The sequence below is a fragment of the Phalacrocorax aristotelis genome, chromosome 5, assembly GCF_949628215.1.
Source record: "Phalacrocorax aristotelis chromosome 5, bGulAri2.1, whole genome shotgun sequence".
NCBI classification, from domain to species: domain Eukaryota; kingdom Metazoa; phylum Chordata; class Aves; order Suliformes; family Phalacrocoracidae; genus Phalacrocorax; species Phalacrocorax aristotelis.
Genome location: NC_134280.1, coordinates 18228666 through 18253396, shown reverse-complemented (window position 1 = coordinate 18253396; position 24731 = coordinate 18228666). Strand labels below are relative to the sequence as shown.

Genomic DNA, 24731 nt, shown 5'->3' with positions numbered 1-24731 from the left:
GAAGTCCAGGTAGGCAATGTCCACTGCCCGCCCCATGTCAACCAGGCAAGTCACTTTCTTGTAGAAGGTCACCAGTTTTGTCAAGCATGATCTGCCCTTAGTGAAGCCGTGTTGGTTTTTCCCAGTCACGTGCTTCGACTTGTGATGGCCCCCAGGAGGATTTGTTCCATAACTTTCCCAGGGATTGAAGTAAGGCTGATGGGCCTATAGTTTCCCGGATCCTCCCTCAAGCCCTTCTTGTAGGTAGGGGTAACATTTGCCTTCCTCCAGTCCTCTGGGACATCCCCCGTTCTCCACAACTCCTCAAAGATTATGGAGAGTTGGAGAGTGGCCTTGCGATGATGTCAGCCAGCTCTCTCAACACCCTCGGGTGGATGGCGTCAGGGCCCATCGATTTGTAGGGGTCAGTCTCCTGTAATAATTCACGTACTAACTCCTCCTTCACTGATGGTGGGTCAGATCAACCAGCAATTTCATTCCCAAAGCCTGGGATCCTACAGGGTGTGTTGGTAAAGACAGAGGTGAAGAAAGTGTTGAGGACCTCTACCTTTTCAGCACCATTGGTGATTGACTCTCCTATTCTGTTTAACAGTGGGCCTATGTTTTCCTTCTTTTTCTGCTTATGGTTGACATACCTGAAGAAACCTTTCTTGTTATTTTCGACATCTACAGCCAGTTTCAGTTTGAGCTGGGCTTTTGCTTTTCTAACTGCATCTCTGCATGCTCTGGCAATGCCCTTGTAGCTCTCGACGGATAATCCCCCACTTCTCCATCTCTGGTGTGCTTCCCTTTTGGATCTGAGTAGACCCAGGAGGTCATGGTTGAGCCAAGGGGGCCTCTTGCTCTGCTTACTTCCCTTTCCTTTATAGGGGATAAACTGGTTGTGTGCTTCCCATAGAGTTCTCGAAGAACTCCCAGCACTCACTAGCTCCTTTGTCTTCCATGGAAGCATCCCATGGAATTCCTCCCAACTGAGCCCTGAGTGAACTCAAGTTTGCTCTTCTAAAATCCAGAACCCAAATAAAATAAAGGTGAAAGACTCAGGGTGAGTGGAACAAGTATAAAATACCAATACGTAGCAAGGAGACAAGAAGTGCCCAATTAGTGCAAAACACAAATTCTTTGTCCATCCTCTTTTTTCTGAAACGCATCTGCAACTGGAAGGAAAAGGTCCCAGGTCTTTCATTCAGTATGTGATGAGGACCCTTCCATGCCTTGACCAGAGTGGGAAAGATTCCTCTGGAGGCACTGCAACCACCTTGCTCCATACAGCTGTCTCTTGGACTTTGGGAGCGGAGCAGAAATAGAGATTGAATTTGGGAAGATGCCGCCAAGTACTCCCAGACTTGCTGCATGGGAGGAACCCAGGAAATGCCAAGGCACGGCACCCAGCCAGGCCAGTATGGTGACCAGGCCAATATGGCAGCCAAACCTCTGATCTGCACTGGTGACACAACATCCCTGCGCAGACATCATTATCTGGGGACGGTGGCATTTGGCCCCATCAGCGTCCTCCTCACAATGCGACCCCTGCTATGCTGGGAAGGGCCCCAGGCATGATCGAAGAGTGGGAGGGGCCAATTTGTCATCAACAAAGTTTGCCTAATACAAAACTTAAGGACTGCAGCAAGAGAGCAACACAAGGACAGACAAGTGTCACTATCTGCTGCATAAAACCACTAAGAGTAAAGGAAAAATTATTAGGTAAAACTGTAATCAGACCAACAATTCACTGTTAATTCACCCAAACTGCCCAGGAGCCACTAAACATCGCACACCCATTCAGTGGGGAGCACACAGCAATGAGAAAGAGAAGCCGCATCACAAGGAGTCATGGAGGGACAGGTTTGATGTGGAGCTGTGGGACTGCATTCTGCTGCCCATGAGATATCCGCAGTCCAGCCAGGCAGGGAGGCAGCACACTGGCACAGCACTACTGGGCTTCCCCAGTCCTGCACCCCTCCTTCCCAGCCTGGACCCTGGAGGCATTCAGGAAACACTCCAGGTTTTCTCTCGTAGCTCTGCTGTTCACCTTTCAGACCCATCGGCTCCTTTTTACAACACCAGAGCCGCCAAGCCAAGACCCCAGTGGGAGGATTAACAGCCGGGCTGTCCCAGCCCCCGCTTGGGTCCAGTCAGCCCCAGCTCCATCCTCACTGCTGCTCCAAGTGCCGTTGGCAAGGCTCTCGGGGGAGCCAGCTCTTCCTCCTCCCTGGCGCTCGCACAGAGAACACGCTCTGGTTCCCATTTTTTCAGGTAAAAATCTTTGAGGCCAAAGGCACTACCGGGATGCTCCGTCCTGCCCCAGGAGCACTGGCCGGGACGCCGTCCCCAGTACGTCCCCCCAGCCCCACAGGGCCCGGTGCACCCCAAGAGGACACAGGGTAGGGCCACAGCGAGCCCCCGCAGGGAGGCCCAGGGATGAGCACGGTGCCTCCTCGGGGCCCAGGTACGGGCCGGGGGTGCTGGGAGGCAGCGGGGGACCGAGGGCCCGACGCCCCTCGGACGGACCCCAGGGACAGCTCACGGTCGGCACGCACTCCCCACTGGGGGAAGAGCCCCGCTCTGGGGAGGGGAGATGAGGGGAGGCCCGTCCCTCCCGTACTCACCGCCGGCCTGGCGCCCCTGGGCCCCGTCGCTCCCCGCCACCGCCGCCGCCGCACCGCCCGCCGTTACCATAGAGATCCGGGGCGGCGCCGCCACGTGACTACACCTACCGGCAACCACCGCGCTGGCGGGCCGACATCGCCCGGCGTGGCGCGCTAGCGCCCTCTAGTGGCGTGGCGGAGCCCCGGGGCGTAGCAGGGGAGCCCCGGGGCATAGCAGGGGAGCCCCGGGGCGTAGCAGGGGAGCCCCGGGGCATAGCAGGGGAGCCCCGGGGCGTAGCAGGGGAGCCCCGGGGCGTAGCAGGGGAGCCCCGGGAGTCCTCTTAGAGGCGGTTTCTCGAGGTGTACAGGCACTTTTCAAGGAATGGCTTCCCACGGGGAGGGCCCCCGGGTGAAGCTGGCCGGGCAGGGTTCCACTCAGGGTGGGCAAAGTGAAAAATCCCCCTGGAAGGTCATGGCTGGAGCCCGAGGAAAATGATGAAAGCATTTGTCCCGTCCTGCGAGAGGCCCAGCCCTCAGCACCGGGGCAGGGCAGCAGACTCGCCCGGATCTGGGGTGCCAGGTGTGGTTCCAGCCCCACTCCCACAGATGCCGTGCAGGGGTACAAGGAGGCGGAGGAGCTTCTTGCAGTGGTGGGCAGACAACGGCCGGAGGCTGCCACCAGCAGCGGGTTGCAAGTCACCACCGGCCAGCGTGGCCAGCTTCTCAGCGGCTCTGAGGGACAGCAGGACCTGTGGAGCACGGAGAGGGACAGGAGTCACCCGCCAGCCTGGCCCCTTGTCCCCGCAGCACCATGGGAGCCAAGGTCCCCATGCAGTACCTGCCGTATCCCAGGGTGCTGACTGAGGGCCCGCAGCGCGGCAAGGGCTCCCTCCCGCACGCTCTCCCAGGGGTCCCGGCAGGCCACCTCCAGCAGGACGTGGGGGGCCCTGCTCTCGATCAGCAGGTCCCCCAGCTCCGCTGAGCACCGGCCCAGGTTGCCCAGGGCCAAGGCCGCATTGCAGCGCGTCCTGGCCTGCGTGTCACTCAACAGCTGCGTCAGCCTGGGCACGGCCCTGCCCAGGGTCCCAGCCGGGGAGGGTGTGTGGTAGGCAGCATTGCCCACCGCAAAGCTGGCTGCCTTGCGCACACTCTCCTCCTGGTCTGCCAGGCACCCCAGCAGGCCCTCCAGCAAGCTGGGCTGGCTCTGCAGTGCCTGAGGAAAGCCATGGCCATGTCGGAGCAGGTTGCCCAGCAGGTTGCAGGTTTTGGCCCGTATTGGGTGTTGCTGGTGGCCGAGCAGGTGGGTCAGTGGCTGTTTGGCCATGTCTGAGCCCCTCAGGATCCTCTGGAGAAAGGGCAGATGCTCTGGACAGGCCCGGGCCACATGGGTCAAGAGAGACAGGAGGTCGCTTGTGAGCACGAGGCTGTCTGTAAACAAGGCAGACGTCAAGAAGGCAACAATGTGCTCTGAGGCGGCGGCTACCTTCATCATTTGGTCGATGACCAGCTCATCAGACACAACAAGGTGGCACAAGAGGCTCATGGGGAGCTCGGTGCATGACAACGGCAGATGGTGAGAACAGACCTAAGGAGAAAGGAGAGGCAGCGGCACTGAGCGCGCTGTCCTTGCGTGCGGGCCAGAGAGTGGCTGAAGCCTGACCCGTGGCAAGCTAAGCCGTGGCTGAAGGCTGCCAGCAGGTGGGTGCAGAGCTCAGGTGCCAGCCAAGCCGTTCCAAGGGCTGCACAGCACTTCTGTGGGCAGAAATCACCACCATGGTGTGATGCAGTGCCATGCACCAGGGGCTACAATCTGGGGAGGTGTCTCCCCACCCCAGTGTGAGGTGGAAGAGAAACAGAGCCATGAAGGTACCTGCAGCAGCTGGGCAGGGATCTGGGCATCTCTCACAGCCTCCATGACCAATGATAAGGTGTCTCCATCCACATCCAGGGCAAAAGGGAAACAGAGGAGCTGGCAGGCCTGGATCACCACAGCTGGGACAAGCTCAGGGTCCCCACCCTCTCCTGCTTGCCTGAATTTGTTAGAGAGAAAGTTTAATGTGATTAATAGAGGGGTGATTAGAAGAACATCAAGTCAAGAAGCAGAGAGCATTCCCCACAGCAGGTACTAAGGAGAGGCTCTGCAGGCGAGCTGTGCCCTGCAAGTGCCAGGTCAGTAATTTCTCAGCCCTCAGTGTGCTCGTGTCAAAGGCCTGTTCAGCAGCTGAGCTCGCCCGCTTCAGCCCTCCCCCACAACTCACGTCTGTGCCAGGCATGCCAGGAAGCCAGGGGACAGCAGCCTCTTCAGCGTCACCATGAGGACACCGTGGGACTGGGTGAGCTGAGGCAGGCACTGGTGGGACTCGTGAGTGAAGACAAAGAGGGCCAGCCTGAGGAAGAGCAGGGTGCCTGCAGGGAGAACAGTGCAGCAGAGGGTCAAAGCGAGGGAAGGCTGAAAAGTCTGCTCTTGTCTGTACTGCCTCAAGGCTGCTCTAGGGTTGCTTCTGTGCTTCCCTGCCCAAGACCAGACCAATCTCCACCCATGGTGGTCACATCTGCCAGGCCCAATGTTCCCCTGCAGCAGAGGCACCCTTTCTTGTTCCTCCACAGCCAGCTCAGCTGAGCTCCTCCCACCTAGGCACAGCCCAGTCCAGCCCTCTCTCCCAGAAAACAGCAGCAATTCTCAGGAAAAGCCACCTTGCCTCAGGGACTAATGGGGGACAGGCATGGGCAAGTCTGAGGGTAGGATGTAGAGCAGGGTCCAGGAGTCTGGGGGTCCAGGGCAGATGCCCTGCCATCCTGCAGCTCCTACCTTGAGGGGAGAGGAGGTTCCAGTCTGGCTCTGCCACGGGGTGACCTGCCCCTGAGGGGTCTCCCTCTCCATCCAGCACTGCCCTGTCGCTGCCCACATGAAGCACCACAGCAACACAATGCCACACCACGCTCCACAGCTCTGAGTCTGCAAAGCCCTGCTCCACGGCCATGTCCTCCTAAAGATGGGGAGACAGGCATTGCGGGGCATCGTGGCCCCCCACAGCTCCCCAGCATTCTGGTCTGCATCCCCGCCAGCCCCATGGTCCTGGGGAAGTCAGGGCTGGACAGACATGGCCCATGGGCAGCTGGCAGCCCTGCTGCACTTGCTGACAGTGCCAGTCCCTGGGCATATCTGCCCTCTCTCGCTCCAGTGTGCCCATGAATCACTCTCCCTGCCTACCACCCTCCCACCAACCCTCCGGAGTTTCACAGACAACCCAGGGACATTAGGTGACTTTCACAGGGTTGCATGGCTCAGCCAAAGCTGCCTGGTTCCCTGGTTTGACTCGGCCTCCATTTCCGTTCCACATTTGGGCCTTTTTGCCACCACACCTTTTGGTAGGGACCAGGCAAAGGGAGATAGGTAGGCCGGTACCTGGGCAAGGAGCTTCAGCAGGAGGAAAAAGATCCCATCATAGAGACCAGCACCCATTGGCAGGGGGAGCTGCAGCTGTAAGAGTAGGGGACAAGCTGGAGCTAGGTGGTGGGTCCAAGGGAGCAGCACTTGCACCCTTCTGACTCCATCTTTGACTGCACACCTCCACAGTGGGGTGACAGTATGACTCCCCTGCTCCTCTGTCCCTATCCTGTACCTCAGCGTGCGCTGTCAGCATGTTTGTCACCACCGGTAGGATCTCTTCTCCCCTGAGCTCCAAGGCCATCCCATGCTGACTGAGCTGTGTCAGGAGGAATGCTGCAGCACCCTGTGGGACAGGGAGAGCTCAGCACCTTTGGTACCTTCCTAACTGCCTGCTCAATGCTGACTCTTCATCCCTCAGCCCAGGGCAGGTACAGCCAGGCTGTGCCTGCCCCCATCCCACCCTGAGCAAGGGACATGGGGCCCTGCAGGGCTCTCAGTGACAGCTCTGGCAGGGCAGGCAGCCTTACCACAAGGGAGATGACAGGAGACTGGGTGATGAGATCCATGGCCAGGGTAACCACCTCCTCAGGCCTGAAACACAGGGAGCAGGGGAGAGGCACTACGTTCCCACAGCTTTACATCCCACAGAGCAGCAGCATCCAAATAGCCCCAGGGCTGGCAAACAGCCACCTTGCCGAAGGAGCGAGCCCTAGTTCACAACACCTCCTTCCCCACGCTGGGTCCTCACTGCATCCCCAGCACCCACCCATGCTGCCCAGCACTCTCCTGATGTGTCTGGATTGGAGGGGTCACTGGGAGCAGAAGCCCAGCTCTAGGCAGGGTACAGCACAGAGGGCTGTTCAGGCAGGACACATTCCTCTCCCACCCATGAGTGAAAGCAGGTACTTACCTTGGAGGGGAGGCCTGGAGCTGCAGGGTGAGCAGGGCCAGCAGATACAGTGAGGCCTCACAGGCTGCCCCCTGGGCCACCCCCATCATGGGGACCTGGCATGGAAGCAAGAGTCACAGGGGCACAGCAAGGCTGGGAGGGGAGGAAGGGACATTTTTGGACCCTGCAGAACTTCACTCTCCAGACTAAGCTCCCCAAACTCTTCTCCCCACACATCCCCCAGCTTGGTCTGTGCAGCACTCAGAGGAATATGTCCTGCTTGCCCAGACTCCCACCCCACCACCAGGGCTGTGGTCAGGCCTACCTTGCCCTTTGAGAGCTGCATGAGGGAACCCCAGAATCGCTGGCTCCTTCCCAGGTGCTGGCACAGGCTCAGGCTGGCATGGCAGCCAGCGTAGAGTATCTGCGAGGCAGAGGAGAGAGATGCATACCAGCCCCTGGGGACAGGGACGTGGTGACCAGGTCCATCCCAGTCACACCTCATTTATTCAACAACTGACACCAGGGAGATGGGAGTCATTGAGGGCTGAGCCCACAGTTCCCCCTTCCCCATGCTCCTAACCCCGAACTAAAGGTTCAGGCTCCTCTGGCGACAGCCAGATAAATTGACAGGGCCATTACCTTGAGCACTTTCAGGGAGCAGCTTGGGTCCTCCAGTCTCCCCAGCAGTTTCCCAAGCTGCTGGCTCTCTCCCTTCATAAGCTTTTCAGCTACCTCCTGTGCGACCTGCAGAAATCAGCCTGTTTTGCACCCTGGGCACACAAAGCACTGCACAGACTTAAGGAGTTTAATGCTAGCAACAAATTAGTAAAAGAAGGCATCTGCTTCCTATGTTGCCTGCGTTCACAAAAGGACACCCATCTGCCATGACCCAGTATGGCTTTGAGGCACAGTCCCACAGCTGAGATGAGCAAGGTGAGATTCCTCCTCTGCTTCCCTCCTTGTTGACTCAGAGTTGAGTTAAAGGATCAAATGTGAATCTATACTTTTGTTTTCCCTCTTATTTATTCTCCATTCAATTTCAGATTTCCTGCAGTTCATATCACTGTCATGTAAGAATTCTTCAAGTTTTCTTTGCATTGCCTAATTCTTTACTTAGCCCATCCCCCAGTTCAGATTCTAAGTGTGAGTCTCTTAATTGACTTATGAGTCCTTAGACTCCTGAAGCTCAGCTGTTGGTTGGGAAGGGGCAGCCTGCAAACACCAGCCTTGCAGCCACCAAAGCTGGAGGACCCCAGCCCTCCGCTCTACTGCTGAAAAAGAGACCTTCCTGCAAAGGGTTGCTATCCCTGCGGGGACCACACCTCCTCACCCTGCAAAGAGAGCTGGTCTGACCTGCTGTTTGGCTTCCCAACAGCTGTTCCTCTCCAGGGGGACACTGCAGGCAGCAGCCAATGCAGCTGTGAAGAGGTCTGCCAAACGTAGGCTCTGGTCATGGGCTGACTTGGCCTCCATCACCGCACCTGCACAGGGACAGAGCTCAGGAGACATGTACTAAGGGTGAGGGATGCTGATGGGCAGCAGGAGGGGGCTGGAGGCCAAGAGAGGATAAGTCAGGCTTGTGACATGAGGAAGGTGAGATCTGGGATTGAGGCAGAACAGGAGAGCCCTGGCTAGAAGGAGTTTGGGCAGATAAGCTTCAGCCAATTCCTCTGGCCAACAGCACTGCAATAGCAGTCAGCGCTCCAAGGGAGCCGAAGTGCAGGAGGAAGAGGGGAAAGCCCAAGGAGAAGGTGGCGAGCTGCCACAACTACTACCTTGCAGAGCAGGCTGCTCTGAGATGGATCCCTGGAGGAGTCTGTTTAGCAGGGGCTGATGCTTCTCTCGCAGGCTGGCATAGAAGGGGGCAGAGACAGAAGGGCACGTCGCATCCAGGCTCTCACAGAGCAGGGTGAAGCACTGGGGGAGACGCAGGGAGGGTCATCACACTAGATCAAGGGTGGAATGAGAGCAATGGGGAGGAGGACGGGGAGGGGCAGCAGAGTTGGGAGAAGGACTCAAGTGCTGAAAGTTCAGGGACCTCCAAGTGTCCTCTCCAGCCAGGTTACTGCGTGGGAGCCAGTAACTCTGGCTGAGAGAGGGATACACATGGAGGCACAGCCAGGGAAGGTGCCCCCTCAGAGAGTTTGTCTCTGCATGTGATCCCCCCAAAACCCTCAGTGGGTGAGGCAGCCTGCCCTGACAAGAATGCATCAGACCACATGGCTTGGAGCAGGGTCCTCAGTCTGCACTCCCCCTGACATGGACACGCAGCCCCACAGCTTCTGTCCCAGGGGGAGAGGGTGGGGAGAAAGGAGACAGGGGCACCCTTACCAGGAGGCTTTGCTGGCAGAGTCTCATCTCGCTGTCAGCTGGCTCAGCCAGCAGCTCTGGCAGCAGGGCTAGGAAGCAGCCAGCACACTCCTGGAAGGCCTGCAGACTGGAGAAGGCAGCAGGGGCGGAGGAGAGCAGAGAAACACAGGCCCTGACTGTGGGGACAGTGTCTGGCCAGACCCAAATGGCCCTGGCTAATAGAGCAGGCAGCACACACTAGGACTGGGAGCCAGTGCCAGCAGGCAGCACAGCTGCACTCTAGTCAGCTGTGCCTTCCCTTTAATTAGTCCCACTCACGGAAAGTGCTCCTCTGTGAGCACAGCAATATGGCATGAAGCACTTAGTCTGTAACGCTTCCCCACAGAGACAGCTCCAGCCACAGAGTACGAACAACACCCTCCCACCTACACCAAGTCCCTGCAATGGCCAGAGAGACCTCAGAGCACAGAGGGTTGTCCCTACCTGTCCTTTTGCCCACTCTCCTCCAGGCTGCATTCACTGCTGAAATAAACTGTGGTCACCGTGAAGAGGTCTGTCAGCACCATGATACACCAGGGCTGCTGCAGGATCCAGAAAGAAACAGCAAGTGGGATTGTCTGATGGCCATCCCAACACCACTGCAGTGGGATCCTTTGCTGCTGGGACCTCCCCCTTCTCAAGGAGGCCTGTAAGAGGCACCGGTCCTGTGAGCCAGCTCCAGCAGTTCACCAGGGCCTCCCCAGCACCAGCACTCTGCAGGGCTGGAAGGAGCCCAGATTTCTCCAGGACCCTATACCCACCTGCTTGGTGCTACCACTCTCCAGGATCTGCTTGGCTAGACACAACAGGGACAGAGGCACATTCAGCTCTCGGCAGAAGTGGTCCAGCAGCTCAGAGTCGCACTGGGTAGCCAGGAGGTTGCCCATGACACGGAGCACAGGACGGAGACGGGAGGCTCCCTCCAGCATCCCTTCCAGCACCTGGATACAGAAAAGCCAGAAGCGCTCGTGGTCAGCAGCAGTTGTGGCCTCTCCATCAGTCACAGGACAGCCCTCCACCTCCTCAGGCAGGGGACAGCAGGGGAGCAGATGGCAAGCTAAGTGCATGAGACAGCTCTGGCACCTGAAGAAGCAGAGGATCTCCTTGCTGGCTGGACTGAGGACTCTTCCCATGCTCCTGACCCAATCTTGGGGAAGAAGGCAACATCTATGTCCCCAGTCATAGTTGTCTGAGCCAGCCATCACTCACCTGCTGAGCAGAGTCTGCCAGGCGGGACTGGACACGGTGCCGGAAGGCCAGATCCCTCAGAAGGCTCAGCGGTGTGCTCAGCTGCATGACCAAGGGCTCTGTGATCTCAACCAGGTGCTGCCACTCCTCATCGCTCTCCAGCTCCTAGCCACAGAGGGGAGACGGCTGGTGCCACAGACCCTGCCTGCCCCAGGGTCTCTGTACCAGCACCTGGGGACTGGGCCCTGCTATCCTCACCACAAGACACCGTCTTACCTCACTCTCCAGGTCCATGGTCTCAATGCTGCACCTGCCCCGGGGCTCTGCTCTACAAATACCAGGCTGCAGAGGGGCCCCTGCTCCAGGAAGCTCCCGCTCATAGTCTCCAGTGATGCTGTGCTCCCTGGCCAAGGAAACAGCACAATCAGTGAGCAACCCTGCCTTCCCCTCTTCCTCCTCTCCCAGTCCCAGCCCCCCCTCACCGTGGGTTGAGTGGAGGCTCCTCCAGCTCCCACTCTGCCATGATGCTCTTTCCTTGCAGGACACAGGGGTTGTTCTCTTTGGAGGCAGCCGGTGGATCCCCCTCTGTGAGGGCTCCCTTCCCAGGAGCTGCTCTGGGTCTATGCCCTGGGCATCCTTTGCCAGAGTCCTTTGTAGTTGCATCACCTTCCTTCCGTTGTCCCTGGGTGACAGCAGAGATGTTTGGTCAGGGCGGGGTTACTCAGACAGACAGAGGAAGCCCCCCCTAGACCCCACCACACCAAGGACCCCACATCCTGCCTTGTATGTGGCTGTCTCCCCAGCCTGACCCACGTTCCTTTTCTGTCTTTCCCACTAGGTCCCATTTCAGTGCCCCTCCTTTGCCCTGACTGTGGACACAGCCAGGGGAATCCTACACTTTTCTCCACCTTTTTCTGTGCCTCCTCAGCCATCTTCTGACGGGCCTTTCTCAGGATTCTGGACTGGCCGCTCCTGGGGGCCAGGGAATGGGCTTGATGCTCCTTCAGAGCCTGCAGCTCTGGGGACAGCTTGGTGGTGAAGGGGTTTGAGATCCCGTGCTCTTCTGTGTCATCGATCACTGGGGAGGCAAGGGGAGAACTTCATCAGCAGCTCTCACTTCATACACAGGGAGAGTGACCGGCTCTGGGATCCCAGGGGACCCAGAGCAAGCCCAGGGGCAGGAGCTAGGGGTCAGTACTAGGGGTCAGTGCTTGGAGGAAGCTGAGAGGAGGGAGGCAAAGAACAGGGTAGTAAAAAAAGCAGGACAGGTTGGTCTTCCCAGCCTCCAGGCAGTAGTAGGAGGAAATGGACCTGGCCAGCATTGGAGAAAGAGATGGTACTCACCAGTAACCTGTCCAGCAATGAAGGGGTGAGAGAGAAGCTCTGGCCATGACAGCCGCTGGCGGGGGTCCTTCATTAGTAGTCCCTGCAGGAAGCTCTGCAGGGCAGCACAGCACCAGGGTCACTGACACATGCTTGGCACCCTCCAGTGAGCAGTGTACCCACCAGTATCCCCCAGTGACAGCAGCCAGGAGGCCTGCATTCCCTGCCTGGTGCTGAGGAAGCAGTGGCTCTAGTCCTTAGGGCAAACAGGAAGACACTTCCCTTCCCAGCCCAGTAAATCTTTCCTCTGCTGTTGTCCCCAGCTTATAGAGGGTCAGCAGTGGTAATGATCCCCCTCCCAGGAGGCCAATCTCTCATCCCTCCTCTATGTTCTGAAATCTGTTAGGGGGACATAAAACATAAGAGTGACCCACCAGGGCAGCAGACAAGGCCAAAGCTGCTGCTGCATTAACAGATCTCACCCCACAGACAGAGCCTTACCCTTACCTTGAAGACTGGGCTTATGGCCTCAGGCCATTTGATGGGGTCTTTGACAATGAGGTTGACAAGCTGGAAGATGCTGCTGGTGTAGAAGGGAGGAGTTCCCACAAACAGCTCATACAGGATGCAACCCACAGACCACAAGTCTGCCGTGTGGTCATATGGCCGCTCCTCCACCAGCTCGGGGGACATGTACAGCGGGGTGCCCTTGATGGAGGTCAGCACCATGGTGTGGATGCTCATGGCACGGGCAAACCTGCTCAGAGCAAAGCACAGATGGCCTGTTCAGGCTGAAACATCTATTGCAGCTCCTGGGGAGATCTCTACGAGTTTACCAACACCTCTCCCCTCTGGAGTTCAAAATCCCCCACCCCTGCTAAACCTCCAAATACACACAGAATCTAGGTCAACTTCCACACTCCCCCCTCCTCCTCCACAGCACCCACGACACTCCTTGGCTGCCCCAAGCCCAAACATGCCCCTCAAGCTGGTCCCCAGCACCGACCCAAAGTCACAGAGCTTGACGACGCCGTCTTTGCCCAGCAGGATGTTCTGGGGTTTCATGTCGCGGTGCAGGATGCGGTGGGAGTGCAGGTAATAGAGTGCAGAGACTAGCTGGGCAGCTATGGTCTGGACCTGCCAGAGACATGGGAGGCTCACCTTATGTCCCCTGGTGCCACCAGCCAGCACAACCATGGGGTACCCCACTACCCCCACATCTGCCTTTGCCCTGTTTGGGGCAGGGACCACCCCCAGCCATGGGCCAGAAGTTCCTCAGAGCAGGCTGAGAAAGCAACCTGGTGATGCTGTCCTTGGAGAGGGAACAGGGAAACTGTCCCCCAGTGCAACCTGCCCCCCTTTTCATCCCCTTCAGCAGCTCTGCCAGGTAAAGCCTCGGAGGCACCCTCACCCTCCTGAAGTCTCCTGGCCCATGGCAGAGACCTGCTGCCTGCAGACAGACAAATCCTGTTCTCTCCATCCTGCAGCAAACACTGCGTAGCCACCATGACAGTCACCTGGTCCTCGGGCAAACTCCCATCATCCTCCAGGATCTGGAAGAGCTCCCCCTCTGCGTAGTCAGTCACTACCACCACCTGGAGGGAAAAGCAGTATGGTGGGATACGGCATTCAGCCAGCCACACCCCACCATGCCCTAGGTGTAAGAGACCCCCCACTTTGGAAAGAAGGGGTATTGTACATGATTAGTTAGCATGAATCTAGACTCCTTTCTTTTTGATCAAGCACTGTTTCATGTTTCAACATTTAACCTAAGCTTATGGATAGGATATCTTGGCCATCAGCCATTACTCATTTAATCAAGGACAAGTACTCCCTTTAGAAGAAAATTAAGGAGAGTTGGCAAGAGAAAATAGCCTTAAATTGTCCTTGCGTAACATGAGACCATATATACAGATTAAAAGGGTTAGGGTACTTAATCTGTAAAGACCACCAAAGACCCCTGAAGAGAGGAGGCACGCGTAGAAGAATCTGAAGTGGAGCCAAGAAGCGTGACTTAATGCCATTATGCAACCTATGTAGATTAGAATGAATACATATTAGATAGATAGAATATGTATGGACTTATTGTATAAATATAATGAGGTAGCCAGCTTTGGTGTGCTTGATTTGTGGAAAATCACTGAGCACCCAGGCTTGCACAACCCTGAAATAAATAAGCAATGCCCCTCCTGAGTGTGTGATTATTGACTCAGTGCATACCGAGTGATGAATCCGCTTTTCAGACAACATAGGGACCAGGACAGAGCAGGGCAGTAATCAATGAGGGCGATGCTGGGGTGTCATCATGCACAGCCCATCAGCTTGAACCAGGACCTGGGGCAGGAGGGAGCTCCTGTGGCTGTGTGCAGCAAGGGCCTGGCATTTAGCAGAGCCCTTGCGGCTGTCCTTATCTCAGACAGCCAGCAAAAACCAGGGAAGAGGAAAGACAGGACAAACCCTGGATGGAATTTCTACACCCAGAGGGTAGAATAGCTCCCTTGAGTTTGTTTTGAATCTGCTGCACAATTACTTAATTTCATGCCCCCGTGTCCCATAGCATAATCTTCAATCCTCCTCTATCACACTCTCTCCATGACAGTTCAGGCCATTGAAAAGCCAGCCTCTGAAGACCCCACTCTCACCCTGTGATCCCAAACCACTGTTCTGACACATACCCCCCACCCAGCTCCTTCACCTCTGTGTATGACCCAGTGCACCCACACAGCCCAGCCAGGTGCTGGATCCCTACACAACACACACTGGAGGGCTCTGAAAAATGCTGACCAGGCTGGCATCCCAGTCTCCTTTTTCAGGAAAACCCCCCCATAAGGTCCCTGTGTGTCCTCAGGGAGGGTGGGAATGCCTGGAGGACAGGGGACCTCAATGCAGCCATCTGAGGGAACGGAGTAGGCTGGCAGCAGGATGACAGCACTCAACACAAGCCAGGAAATGACTGGGAACAGAGCAAACCTGGCTGGCTGGAAGAACTGCTAGAGCCCTGGAAGGGTGGCACCAGCACCTCCTGAGAAAGAGGTCCCTGTGACAGCAGGGGCCAGCCCTTGTTCCCCTGCCCCAGTGAAGCAAAGGCATCTGCCCTGAGAAAGTCCCCCTCACCTCCTTGTCGGTTTCAAAGCTGTCAAGCATCTGGATGATGTTGGGGTGATGGAGGCCTCTCATGATCTCAATTTCCCGCTGCAGGTTCTTCAGCTCCTTCTCAGACCGCCCCACCTTGGGGATGAACTTCAAGGCCACCACCTTTCAAAGCAGGCAAAGCTGGGGTCAGACCAGGCTCCCCCCATCCCTAGCAGAGTCTGCATTTAACCCAAACGGGACTCAGCATTTTCCAGCTGAGCACACCAAATGAGACATTTGTTCACTGGATCCCTTGAAGCTGGGGCTCCTCCCAGGCCCTTTCACATCGACACTAGTGCTCACAGTACTTTGCACGGTAGCACATAAAGCAAACAAATGTAATCGGTGAGCACATACAAAACTGACAGAAACACAGGACAGGAGCTAGAGATGCTGGCAGACAGCAAGCTAAACACGAGACAGCAGTGTGCCCCGGCTGTGAGGAGCACAAGTAGTACCCTGGGCTGTACCAACAGGCAGAAGCTTGAGGGAAGTGATTATTTCCCTTAACTTGACGCTTGTTAGACTGCGTCAGCAATACTATGGCTTGGTTTTGGCCCAGAAAGATAGGCTGGAGTGGGTATAGCAGAAGCCACCAGGATGGCAAGGGTACACTAAAACACATGGTGTACAAGTGGAGGCTGACGGAAACAGGCTTGGTTAGCCTAGAGAAAAAATGCTCAGGGAACCCAAATAGTAATCTTGTGATTCCCTAAAGGAGGTTTCTGAGAAGATGGAGCCAGGCTCTTTACAGATGTGTAAGGCGGGAGCATGAGACAGGGATCACAAACTGAAAAAGGCGAGCTCCCAACACGATATAAGGAAAAACCATTCACCCTAAGAACAGTTAAGCACTGGCCATGGGGTCTGTGTCCCTGTGGTTCTGCAGGACCTGAATTTAATGCTGACTCTGCTTTAACAGGGGATGGACTGGAGGCCTCCTGAGGTCCCTTGAACCTGAATGACTCCACACCAGCAGGAGCTGGCCAGGAACATCAGCAGAAAAGTGAAGAGTGCTGAGTCCTAAAGCCCTGGCAGGGCCCTGGATCCCACGAGCCACCAGAAGTCAGTCTGAGGACGACACAGAGACCCCGGCCCTCTCCCCTGTCGCCTATTTCCTCACCTGGGCGCTGTGTTTCCGCCGCCCCTTGTACACGCGCCCGAAGGAGCCTTCCCCGATCATTTCCAGGACGTGGTACCTCTGCATGGCGGGCGCTCGGGAAGGCGACCGCTGAGCTGCCGAGGCAAAGCGGCGGGTCAGGAGCTGCGCCTCGCCCCCCACTCCCCTCCTCTTGCCCTCCGGCACCGGCTGCCGCGGGGCGCCGAACCCCGACTCCGGGCCACGACAGAGACGGGCTGTGCCATGCTGGGGAGGCAGGGCTGCACCCTCCGCCATCCCGCACCCAAAGGGCCGGGACCTCCCCACCGCCCTCTGCCCAGGGACAGTGTCCGCCGATGCCCCCCAACGAGCTCCACCCCTGCCCTCTGCCTCCACCCCCACCTCCGCCTCCCGATGCCCCCCAACGAGCTCCACCCCTGCCCTCTGCCTCCACCCCCACCTCCGCCTCCCCCGGGCAGGGCAGGACAGGACAGGACCCGCAGCCTCTCGGGCGGGGCGGGACGGGACGGCCCCAGCCCCGGCCCCGGCCCCCACAGCCCGGCCGTCCCCGGGCCCGCCGCCGCCGCGTCGCCTAGCAACATACACCCCTCCGCGCATGCTCCCCCCCCTCCGCTTCCGCTTCCGGGGCGGGCGGAAAGATGGCGGCGGTCGGTGAGGAGGCAGAGGCGGCGGACTGGTAACACCCCCCCCCCCCATCCCCTGTCCCGGCGCCCCGCACCCCTGGGGCCGCCGCCTCACCTTCGCCTGGTCCCCGCAGGGCGCTGCCGATGGAGGCGGAAGTGCTGGAGTCCATCTACCTGGAGGAACTGCGGGTGGTGCGGGGCCGTGGCAGGTAGGTACCGCGGCCGGAGGGTACCGCGGCCCGCATTCCCCCGGGCCCCGCCCCGGCGCCCCTCACCTCGGCCTGCCCCGCAGGTGGGAGCCCTGGGAGATCAGTATCACCCTGCACCCCGCCACGGCCCAGGACCAGGACTCCCAGTACGTCCGCTTCACCCTGGTGCTCTCCGTGCCCCCCCAGGTAGGCTGCCGGCCCCCGCCTCCTCTCCCTGCCGCCATTGTCGTGCTTTGTGTGATTACATTTTTTTTTCCCCCTAGTATCCCAACAAAACTCCGGAAATCTCAATCAGGAATCCGCGGGGGCTGTCAGATGAGCAAATTCAAAAGTGAGTGTCAGAAGGGAGGGGAGAGGGTGATGATTTTGTACAGAGATCCGGGAGGCAGAAGTGGTGGAAAAGCCTTCTCTCAAATTCTAGTGGCTCCCCATGTCCTGTTAATAGATGGATACAGGTTCCTAAATCACCTTGTGTTAAATCTCATAGGAGTCACTGGTGATAAGTTTGACACTGAGAAGTCTGCCTTATGGCAGAACTGCCATAAGGCTGTTCTCCTGTGGTCCCCTGGATTGTAATCTAAATCCCGTCAGCCTTTGAAGCTGTTGGTCCTGCTGTGACAGAGGTGGGACTGAACCGAGTCCTCAGGCAGCCTGTTGTTGCCTTTGTGCTCCTGTCCTTGGCGCAGTGGAGTGCGTGCAGAGACACCCTTGTACCTGCCGGCAGCACAGGACTAACATGGCTCCCACAAGACTTGCTCAGGGGCTGCCATCAGATAAACAAAGCCTGAGAGTCACCAAAACTGAAGGGTGCTGAGTGAGCTCAAGCCAAGGAGCCAAGCAAACCTGCTCTTGCAAGCTCTCTGATCCTCTGAGGACAAAGGCACTGGCTTGTGAGGAGCATGTGAATATGTGGGTGCGCATGTGCCCGTCCTGTGCTGCAGGCAAAGCCTGAAGGCCAGTCTTCTATTTCTTCCTCCTGTCGTTCCAGTGGGGTGACAGGTATGTGGGAGAGTGAAAAGGTGCGGCTAAGACTTGTGTTAAGTATTGCTGCTGCTTTGCTGTAGGATTTCCCAGTCCCTCAGAAGCATTGCTGAAGCCAGGCTGGGGACGGAGGTGCTCTACGAACTGATTGAGGTGAGAACTGGAGGAGATGAGGGGTGACCATCCACAGACACTGGTCCCTGACTGCCCGAGGGGTGGGATAGCCCTGCACCCGTGGGCAGGCCAGGCAGTAAAATGCTTGCTTTAATGCTTCTGCAGAAAGGAAAGGAGATTCTCACTGACAACAATATTCCTTATGGCCAGTGTGTGATCTGCCTCTATGGATTCCAGGTAGGAACGTGTCCCCTGGCCCTGTGAGCTGGCTGCAAAGTGGGGCAAGAGAATAGGGAGCCTGGGGCTCAAAGTGGCATATTGGCCTGGGACTGCGGTGTGCCTCAGCAGCCCCCTGCTCCTCTGGTCTGTTGGTTGTCCTGCTCAGCACAGACCTTCCTAAGGCAGTATGTGCTACTCTCCCCATCAGCCTGAAGACAGCCATCTACAGAAAGAGGGCATAGGGACAATGAGTGATGCTGGAGCATCTCCAAGGTGGTGGGTAGGGTCTGGGGAGAGTTGCTGGTGCGTCTCAGCTTCCCTGTGTTGGTCACACCTCACCCGGAGTTCAGCACATAGGTGGTCAGGAGGGACTGCAACACATCCCTGTGGGTGCTGAGGTCTGCAGGGACAGGGGAGTTTGCCTTTTCTGGGTTGCAAGGAGAGGCGGTGCCTGCCTGGGAAGAACACATCAGGTGGGAAGATTGCTGCTTACACAGGGACATATGCAGATAAAAACTTTGCAGCTTGACATTAGGAGTATTTCTCACTCTCGGAACAGGGAGCAGTGTTCCAGTAAGAGCTGAGGAGGTAGAGATGAAGTCCAGCAGAATATGTTCTGTGTCCCTGCCAGCAACAGCGCTAGTTCCCCGCTGCCCGCACTGACAAGGGAGTGAAAGGCCGCCTCAGCTGGGGAGGCTACACAACCCTGTGCTCCGAAACCCTTTAAAGCTGCCCTTTCTCCTCTACAGGAGAGAGAAGCCTTCACAAAGACCCAGTGCTACCACTACTTCCACTCCCACTGCCTGGCCCGCTACGCCCAGCACATGGAGGAGGAGATCCTCACGCAACAGGAGGAGGCAGAGCAGCACCAGGCACCATCCTCCAAACAGGTACCAGGCCCTGGGCCCCTCCCACCAGCCCCCTACACAGGCCCTCGTGACATCTTTGTCACCCCCTTTGGGATGTGGAGCAAGGGCAAGCCTGACCTGCCAGCATGGTCAGTGTCGTGCCCATGCTGAGAATCAGAGCAGTGAATAGACCAAGTGATCTCTGAGGGCCCTTCCCAACCAAAATTATCTTGTGAGTTTTTAGTACTTTAGCAGTTGGTTTATTGGATCTCTGGGTTAGCACCTGCTGTGTGAGGGGACAGGGGAATTGGCAGCATTTTTGGACTTCTGGAACTATGGGACTTAGAAAAGGGAGCTCCTTCTCTAGTCCTCAAACTGCAGGGGTGTGCAACAGGACAAACATGATCACCTGCATTCTGGGTTGATAAAACCTGCCTGAGCTGGTGTTGGCACAGTTGTCAGCCACAGAGCAAACAGCACAGCTGAGTGTGAAACAAGTCAAAGGTTCCTTCCTGCAAAACCCTTTCAAAGAGGCATGCCTGGATGACACGCTCCACTTTGGAGTGGAGATAAATAGATCCTAGGCTAAGGAGGACTGGAGCCATATGTGCTGACAGAGGTGGTTTGTATGGCAATCAGCCACTGGAGCACAAATACCGGTGTGCCTTGTGGTGGAGACACCTTTTGTAGCAGTTGTTGAGACACCAGGCTGCTTTCATGCTGCTGGAACTCCCCTGGGCTTCGTTTCCCTGGCACCCTATTCCACTTCCAGGCTGGAGATTGTCCGGCAGCATGTGGGCTGGGTCGTGGCTGTGGCTTGGCATCACCTCTTGCCTCCCCACAGGAAGTTGGTGTGCAGTGCCCTGTCTGCCGGGAGACCCTGGTCTACGATCTGTGTGCTCTGAAGGCAGCACCGCCCCCACAGCACCCACTGGTAAGAGAGGGGCTTCCCTGCCCTGCTGTGCCCGCTGGGTAGCTTCAACTGGGACAATATAATGGATGAATGAACACACACTGCATGCTTGCAGGTCCTCCTACACAGCCCATCCAAACAGTAGTTCATAAAACCTAGCAGGGTGTCTCCTGATTGCTAGATGTGTCTGCAAAGAGCAGGCTTAGTTATATAGCCCTGAGCTTTCTCCTCCTCTGTGAGAGGAGAATGAGCTCTGTGTCCACTGTTCCTTGTGTGATATAAGGAGGGTTTGGGGAGCAGCTCCTAGCACTGCCAGCTGCCTGCCCGTGCCACAGATTGAGAGAGCCCTTACCCCACCTCGCTTTCTGCCACTCAGGAGCCGTACAGGCCAGATGCCAAAACGCTGCAGCGCCAAGAAGAACTGCGCTTAATTTTCAAGAGACAGCAAGAGAAAGGGGGAATCATTGACCCTGAAGCAGAGAGGAACCGTTACTTCATCAGCCTTCAGGCGGTACGGCAACAGGGGCAGGGAGATGGTGAGGGGGGCCCTGGACTGCAGGACCACCCGCTGTCATCTGCTGTGGGGCTGCCCCGTCCCTTTCTTAACCAGCGGCTTCTTTGTTTCAGCCTCCAGCTGCTGTCAGTCCAAGCCAAGGGGCTGCTGCCTCTGAGCCACTGGTGAGTGCAAGTGCTGTGGGTGCACCCCAGCCACCCAGCCAAGCCTTGGCTCCAGAGCCAGCTGGGGCACTGGAGGCCAGGGCAGAACCCAGGCAGCCTGAGAGGCCTGCTGTGCCCAGGGAGCAGCAGAGCAAGAGGGAAAGGCATAGAGGGGAAAGGCCAGGCCCCAGAGGCCAGGGCAGGCAGTCATGCAGCAGCTTGCAGGAACCAGCGGAGGAAGCCTGTCATCTGCTCCACGGCTCAAGGGGGCCCAGGGGATTCAGCCGAAGACCTGAGCGGAGACCTGGTGGGAGGCACAGCCAGGAGTTTCCAAAGCCTCACAACAGAAGCAGGGCTGCCACCTTGGCTGAAAGAAAGGAGTTGTGCGCCGAAGACCCCTCACCAGCAACAGAGGCAGTGGACTTGAAAGAGGAGCACTGTGATGTGGAGAGATGGACCCCAAAGGAGGAGGCTGAGGCCCAGGGCAGGGAGAAGGAGAACCTGGCATTCAACCGCAGTGACCACAGAGCAGCCCCCAGCTGGCAGGGACACCACAGGCCCTGGGATTGCGGGAGGTGGGAGAGGTCCAGGGTCCAGGAGCGTGGTTCCTACCCCAGAGCGCCGAGAGGGCGAGGGGCTTTCAGGCCCAGTGGACGTCGAGAAGCCCATCTCCTTGAGAAGGAGAATGGCTCCTAGCAGGAGTGGTGAGGGGCTGGGCTGGGGGACGGAGGTGTGTTTCTGGGGAGAGCAGTGAAGGCTCTGGTGGAGCAGTAGCAAGCAGATGCTGTACCTGTTGGGAGGGAGGAGGCAGTTGGCATGTGCACAGCTTGAGACAGGCAGTGTCTCCAGGGTACATGCAGAGTGAAGCATCCTGGTGTGAGTGGCTGGCTGTCACCAGCGTTGGAGAAGCTGACTCCTGACAGATCATGTCAGCCTTGGTCTCGGAGGGCCCAGGGGACAGAGGAAGCCTTGACCAGGGACCTGCAGCCATCATCCCTGTATGTGAGCTGCCGAGAAATGCACATACCTACAGAGCAAATGGACTGAGCCCAGCTTGATGCAATAGCAGAGCCAGACTTGTGGCAGGACCTCCCCTGGAAGACAGCATCCCAGCAGAGCAGTGGTGGTGCCAAGAGATGAGGCTGTGCCAGTGCAGCAGCCTGGAGCTCAGCTTGCTGTGTCCCCAAGTCCTCAGAGTACTTTCTCAACTGCTGTCCCTGTCCCTTGGAGGCAACATTGCTTCTCCTGCAGCCCTGACTGCTGCTCAGCTGATGGGCTTCGCCAGGCAAGTCCTTTGTATGACAAGACACTTCCCAGTCCCAGGCAGGAGATCTAAATTAAGGTTAAGGCAACACATTGGCAGGTCAGGGCTGTCTGGTGGCTGAGGCTTTGGGTTGGCTCCTGCTCCCCCAGGAAGCTTGAATCTAGCCAGAGCTCCTGCCCTGTCCTTCAGCTGCTTTTGTGCAGTCAGAAGCTGATGGGGGAGACCTAGGAGGAGCACTCTGCTTTGCGACCTGTATCTGCTGGGATTCCCCTCTAAGGCCAGGCTGTTTCTTGGAGCTCCTGACAGCCTGGAGTGAAGACATGCCCCAATACTTTGGATAATCTTACCCTCCTTTCATCTTCAAGATGATCTTGCCCCAAAGAAATGAGGATTTGCTGTTTAAACTAACTTGGTGCAGTTCCTTCTGCTGCTGCTTCACATATGTAAACAGTGTCCCGCTCCAGAACCCTGCCGGGTGATCCCAAGCCTCTGAAGTGGGACACTGCTATTAAATTTATTTGTTGGGTTTTCTCCAGAGCCTGCTCCCTTTGTTTTCTCTGCCCTCTTGCTCTGGTTCTTTGCTATTTGGAGCAAAGGTGTTGATCTCTGGAATTGGTCACTCCCCTCCCTGTTCCCTACACTGGGGGCCAGGGCAGAGACCTTCCCCTGGCACTCCCGGGAGGCAGGAGGGCTCCCTGGCCCCTGCTCAACCTTGCCTCAGTGTAAGCTGTCTGCCTGACCCAGGCAGTACTGATTCCTTCACACTTGTTTGTGCCTTGTGCCTCCCACCTCTCTTTTGGCCACACATGGGTTGTTACAGTCTTCCTCCTGAGTGCTGAAGTGGCTGTGCTGCAACAGACATGCCAGAGCTTCAGGTGAGATCCCTGGGAAACCAAGGGCTGCGTGTCAGCTGTGAGGACATTTGTGATGCATCTGCCTGACTGACTTTGGCATGCGAAGGGTGCACAAAAGCTGTCTGTTGAACTGGCCCTGACCTGCTGCCCTGCTCTCTTCACACCTGGCCTTGTCCTGAAGAGGTTGATCTAACCTGCTGCCCGAGAACCTTCTGTGCTTAGATTCCCCACACTGGTCTCTTTTCAACCCTAATGCTCTAAAATGACTTTTCCCCCTCCTTGGTCTGAGCCTACGCTACCTGTCCTGGGCTTGGGGATCTGAGAGCCAGATGTTGTGCCCTGCTGGGGATGAGGGCTGAGCGCTCGCTCCCTGAAAGGAGCCCTAATTTTAATTCAGTGCTCACTCTGTCCTTGTTCCTGCTGCTTTCTGGGTGAACAGCCTGTCCGTGCTTCAGTGAAAAGGTGTAAACTTTATCTAATGTTGGTGCTTGTTCTGCTGCCTCCTGCCTTCACTTGTGAAATTGCTGTGCTCCAAGAATGGTGTTTGATCACATCCTGAAAGAAAGAAAAAGATCTCTGTCCCTCATAGCAGCTGAAGCTCCTTGGCTTCCTCCAGTGAGCCAGGCTTACTCTCAGCAAGAAAACTGCCATGCCCGGTGTTTGGAGCACGGGAATTCAGCCATGGAAATTGGAGTGTGTGAGGACTTGGGTGACTTCAATCAAATGCCAGATGTGTTAGGGGGGAGGGTTTTTTCCTGGGAGTAGGGATGTAGGAAGGGCCCTCACCTTTCTGACTCACTGCTGTCGGCCTGGAGCAGAGGACATTTTGCAACAGCATGTGGAAATGAATTTGGGCTAAAGAAAACAAACCTCCAGGTCAGAAGGGAGGAACGGAGCACCTGCATCCTGCCCTGGGGCTCCTTGCTTGGTTTCCACCTGTGCCACCCACCTACCACAGGGCTGTTGTGAGGCTTAACTTGGCAAAAGCACTTGGGCCAGGCAGAAGGGCACTGGTGGCATCTGTAGCATTAACACTATTAAAAGCAAGCAGTGACAAATATTGCCTGTGCTCTTGTGTAGTGGCAGTGTCCCCTCTGGCTCTCCCTCACCACTTCTCCCTCTTCCCAAAGTGCTGTGAAGTGATGGTCAGTTGCTCACTGACCAGTTTTGACCCCCAGCCTTGTGAGACAAGGCTGGATCCGAGCAGCCAACCTTTGCCCGGCTGCCGAGCACAGGGTTTGAGATGCCAAGGCCAGCACCCTGCTCTGGGAGCCACCCTGAGGCACTAGAGACCACCCCCCACAGCCACAGGATCAACCCCTCACTTGCAAAAACATTTGTGCAAGTCTGGGGTTGGACCAAAGCAACGCCTGTTTGTGCTGAAATGCAGCCAGGTGGCATCAGCCAGACCCCTTTGTGTCCTCATATGCTCTCAGCTTTGCTCTTAGCCCCGCAGGGCAGAGCCAAGAGGAACCTGGAACCAGCTCCCCCAGCCCCATCAAGGTGATGCAGCCCCTGAAGCTGATTTCAGGACTCTGGAACAAGGACTGGGAAGGGGAGAGGCTCTGGCTGGCTCATTTTGTGGGTCAGCACGCACACACTGACCCCTGGCTCCATGGTGTTGGGAAGGAGGCACAGAACCTGCCCACTTCTTGATTGCATTTCAGGCACTTGTGGCTCTACCAGCCCATCCAGGACTTTTGTTCCTGGCAGGAAGGAAGCCCAGCAACAGGGGAGAGTCAGCAAGACTGCCAGCAACTGGCCAAATCCCTCCTTCAGCCACACAGAGCCTCTGCTGCTGGAAGGAGTTGTCACCTCCGACAGGCATTTCTGCACCTTGCACCAGACTGACCTGGCTGCAGAAATTCACATTGGGGTTAACATTAAGCTCTTCGGTGATATTCTGTAACCAGCCAAACCTTCTCACCTGCCACCATGCGCAGGCCTGCAGTAGCTGCAGGGCCCCACATCTCCTCTGCCAGGAGGGACAGTCATGCCCTCCCAGGAACCATGTCCAAGCAGATCTGCAACTTGGTGTCACAGCCCAGCAGGGCAGGAACTGTGAC

At 57.0% G+C, this 24731-nt stretch overlaps 3 protein-coding genes across 8 annotated transcripts in view; 1 reads left to right on the top strand and 2 right to left on the bottom strand.

The window, feature by feature from the left end:
* Positions 1–2743, bottom strand: part of TTLL4 (tubulin tyrosine ligase like 4) — a 29091-nt gene extending 26348 nt beyond the window's left edge. Inside the window, exon 1 of the mRNA XM_075093184.1 lies at positions 2610–2743. The gene's annotated coding sequence lies outside the window, so the exon portion shown is untranslated. The remainder of the gene's footprint in view (positions 1–2609) is intronic.
* STK36 (serine/threonine kinase 36) lies at positions 1047–16581 on the bottom strand. Of its 5 annotated transcripts, XM_075093179.1 has the most exons (27): positions 16423–16581; positions 15987–16099; positions 14846–14986; positions 13249–13326; positions 12738–12868; positions 12239–12488; positions 11753–11846; positions 11317–11486; positions 10891–11090; positions 10685–10811; positions 10430–10573; positions 9982–10161; positions 9665–9867; positions 9203–9308; positions 8647–8788; positions 8225–8352; positions 7511–7615; positions 7194–7292; positions 6890–6984; positions 6507–6570; positions 6212–6322; positions 5995–6069; positions 5398–5575; positions 4847–4994; positions 4459–4618; positions 3427–4173; positions 1047–3337 (listed from the first exon to the last, which is right to left on the bottom strand). In XM_075093179.1, the coding sequence occupies exons 1-27, from the start codon at positions 16562–16564 to the stop codon at positions 3122–3124; spliced, it is 4347 nt and encodes a 1448-aa protein (XP_074949280.1). In that variant the 5' UTR covers positions 16565–16581; the 3' UTR covers positions 1047–3121. The 5 variants fall into 5 exon arrangements, with proteins under 5 accessions (XP_074949280.1, XP_074949279.1, XP_074949281.1 ...); XM_075093178.1 differs by lacking the exon at positions 16423–16581 and having other exon boundaries at positions 15987–16296; XM_075093180.1 differs by lacking the exon at positions 16423–16581 and having other exon boundaries at positions 9665–9762; positions 15987–16295.
* RNF25 (ring finger protein 25) lies at positions 16580–22348 on the top strand. Of its 2 annotated transcripts, XM_075093201.1 has the most exons (10): positions 16580–16659; positions 16741–16815; positions 16899–17001; positions 17079–17146; positions 17880–17949; positions 18076–18147; positions 18879–19019; positions 19822–19911; positions 20267–20401; positions 20518–22348. In XM_075093201.1, the coding sequence occupies exons 1-10, from the start codon at positions 16622–16624 to the stop codon at positions 21241–21243; spliced, it is 1518 nt and encodes a 505-aa protein (XP_074949302.1). In that variant the 5' UTR covers positions 16580–16621; the 3' UTR covers positions 21244–22348. The 2 variants fall into 2 exon arrangements, with proteins under 2 accessions (XP_074949302.1, XP_074949303.1); XM_075093202.1 differs by lacking the exon at positions 18076–18147.
* Positions 22349–24731: the final 2383 nt, after the last annotated feature.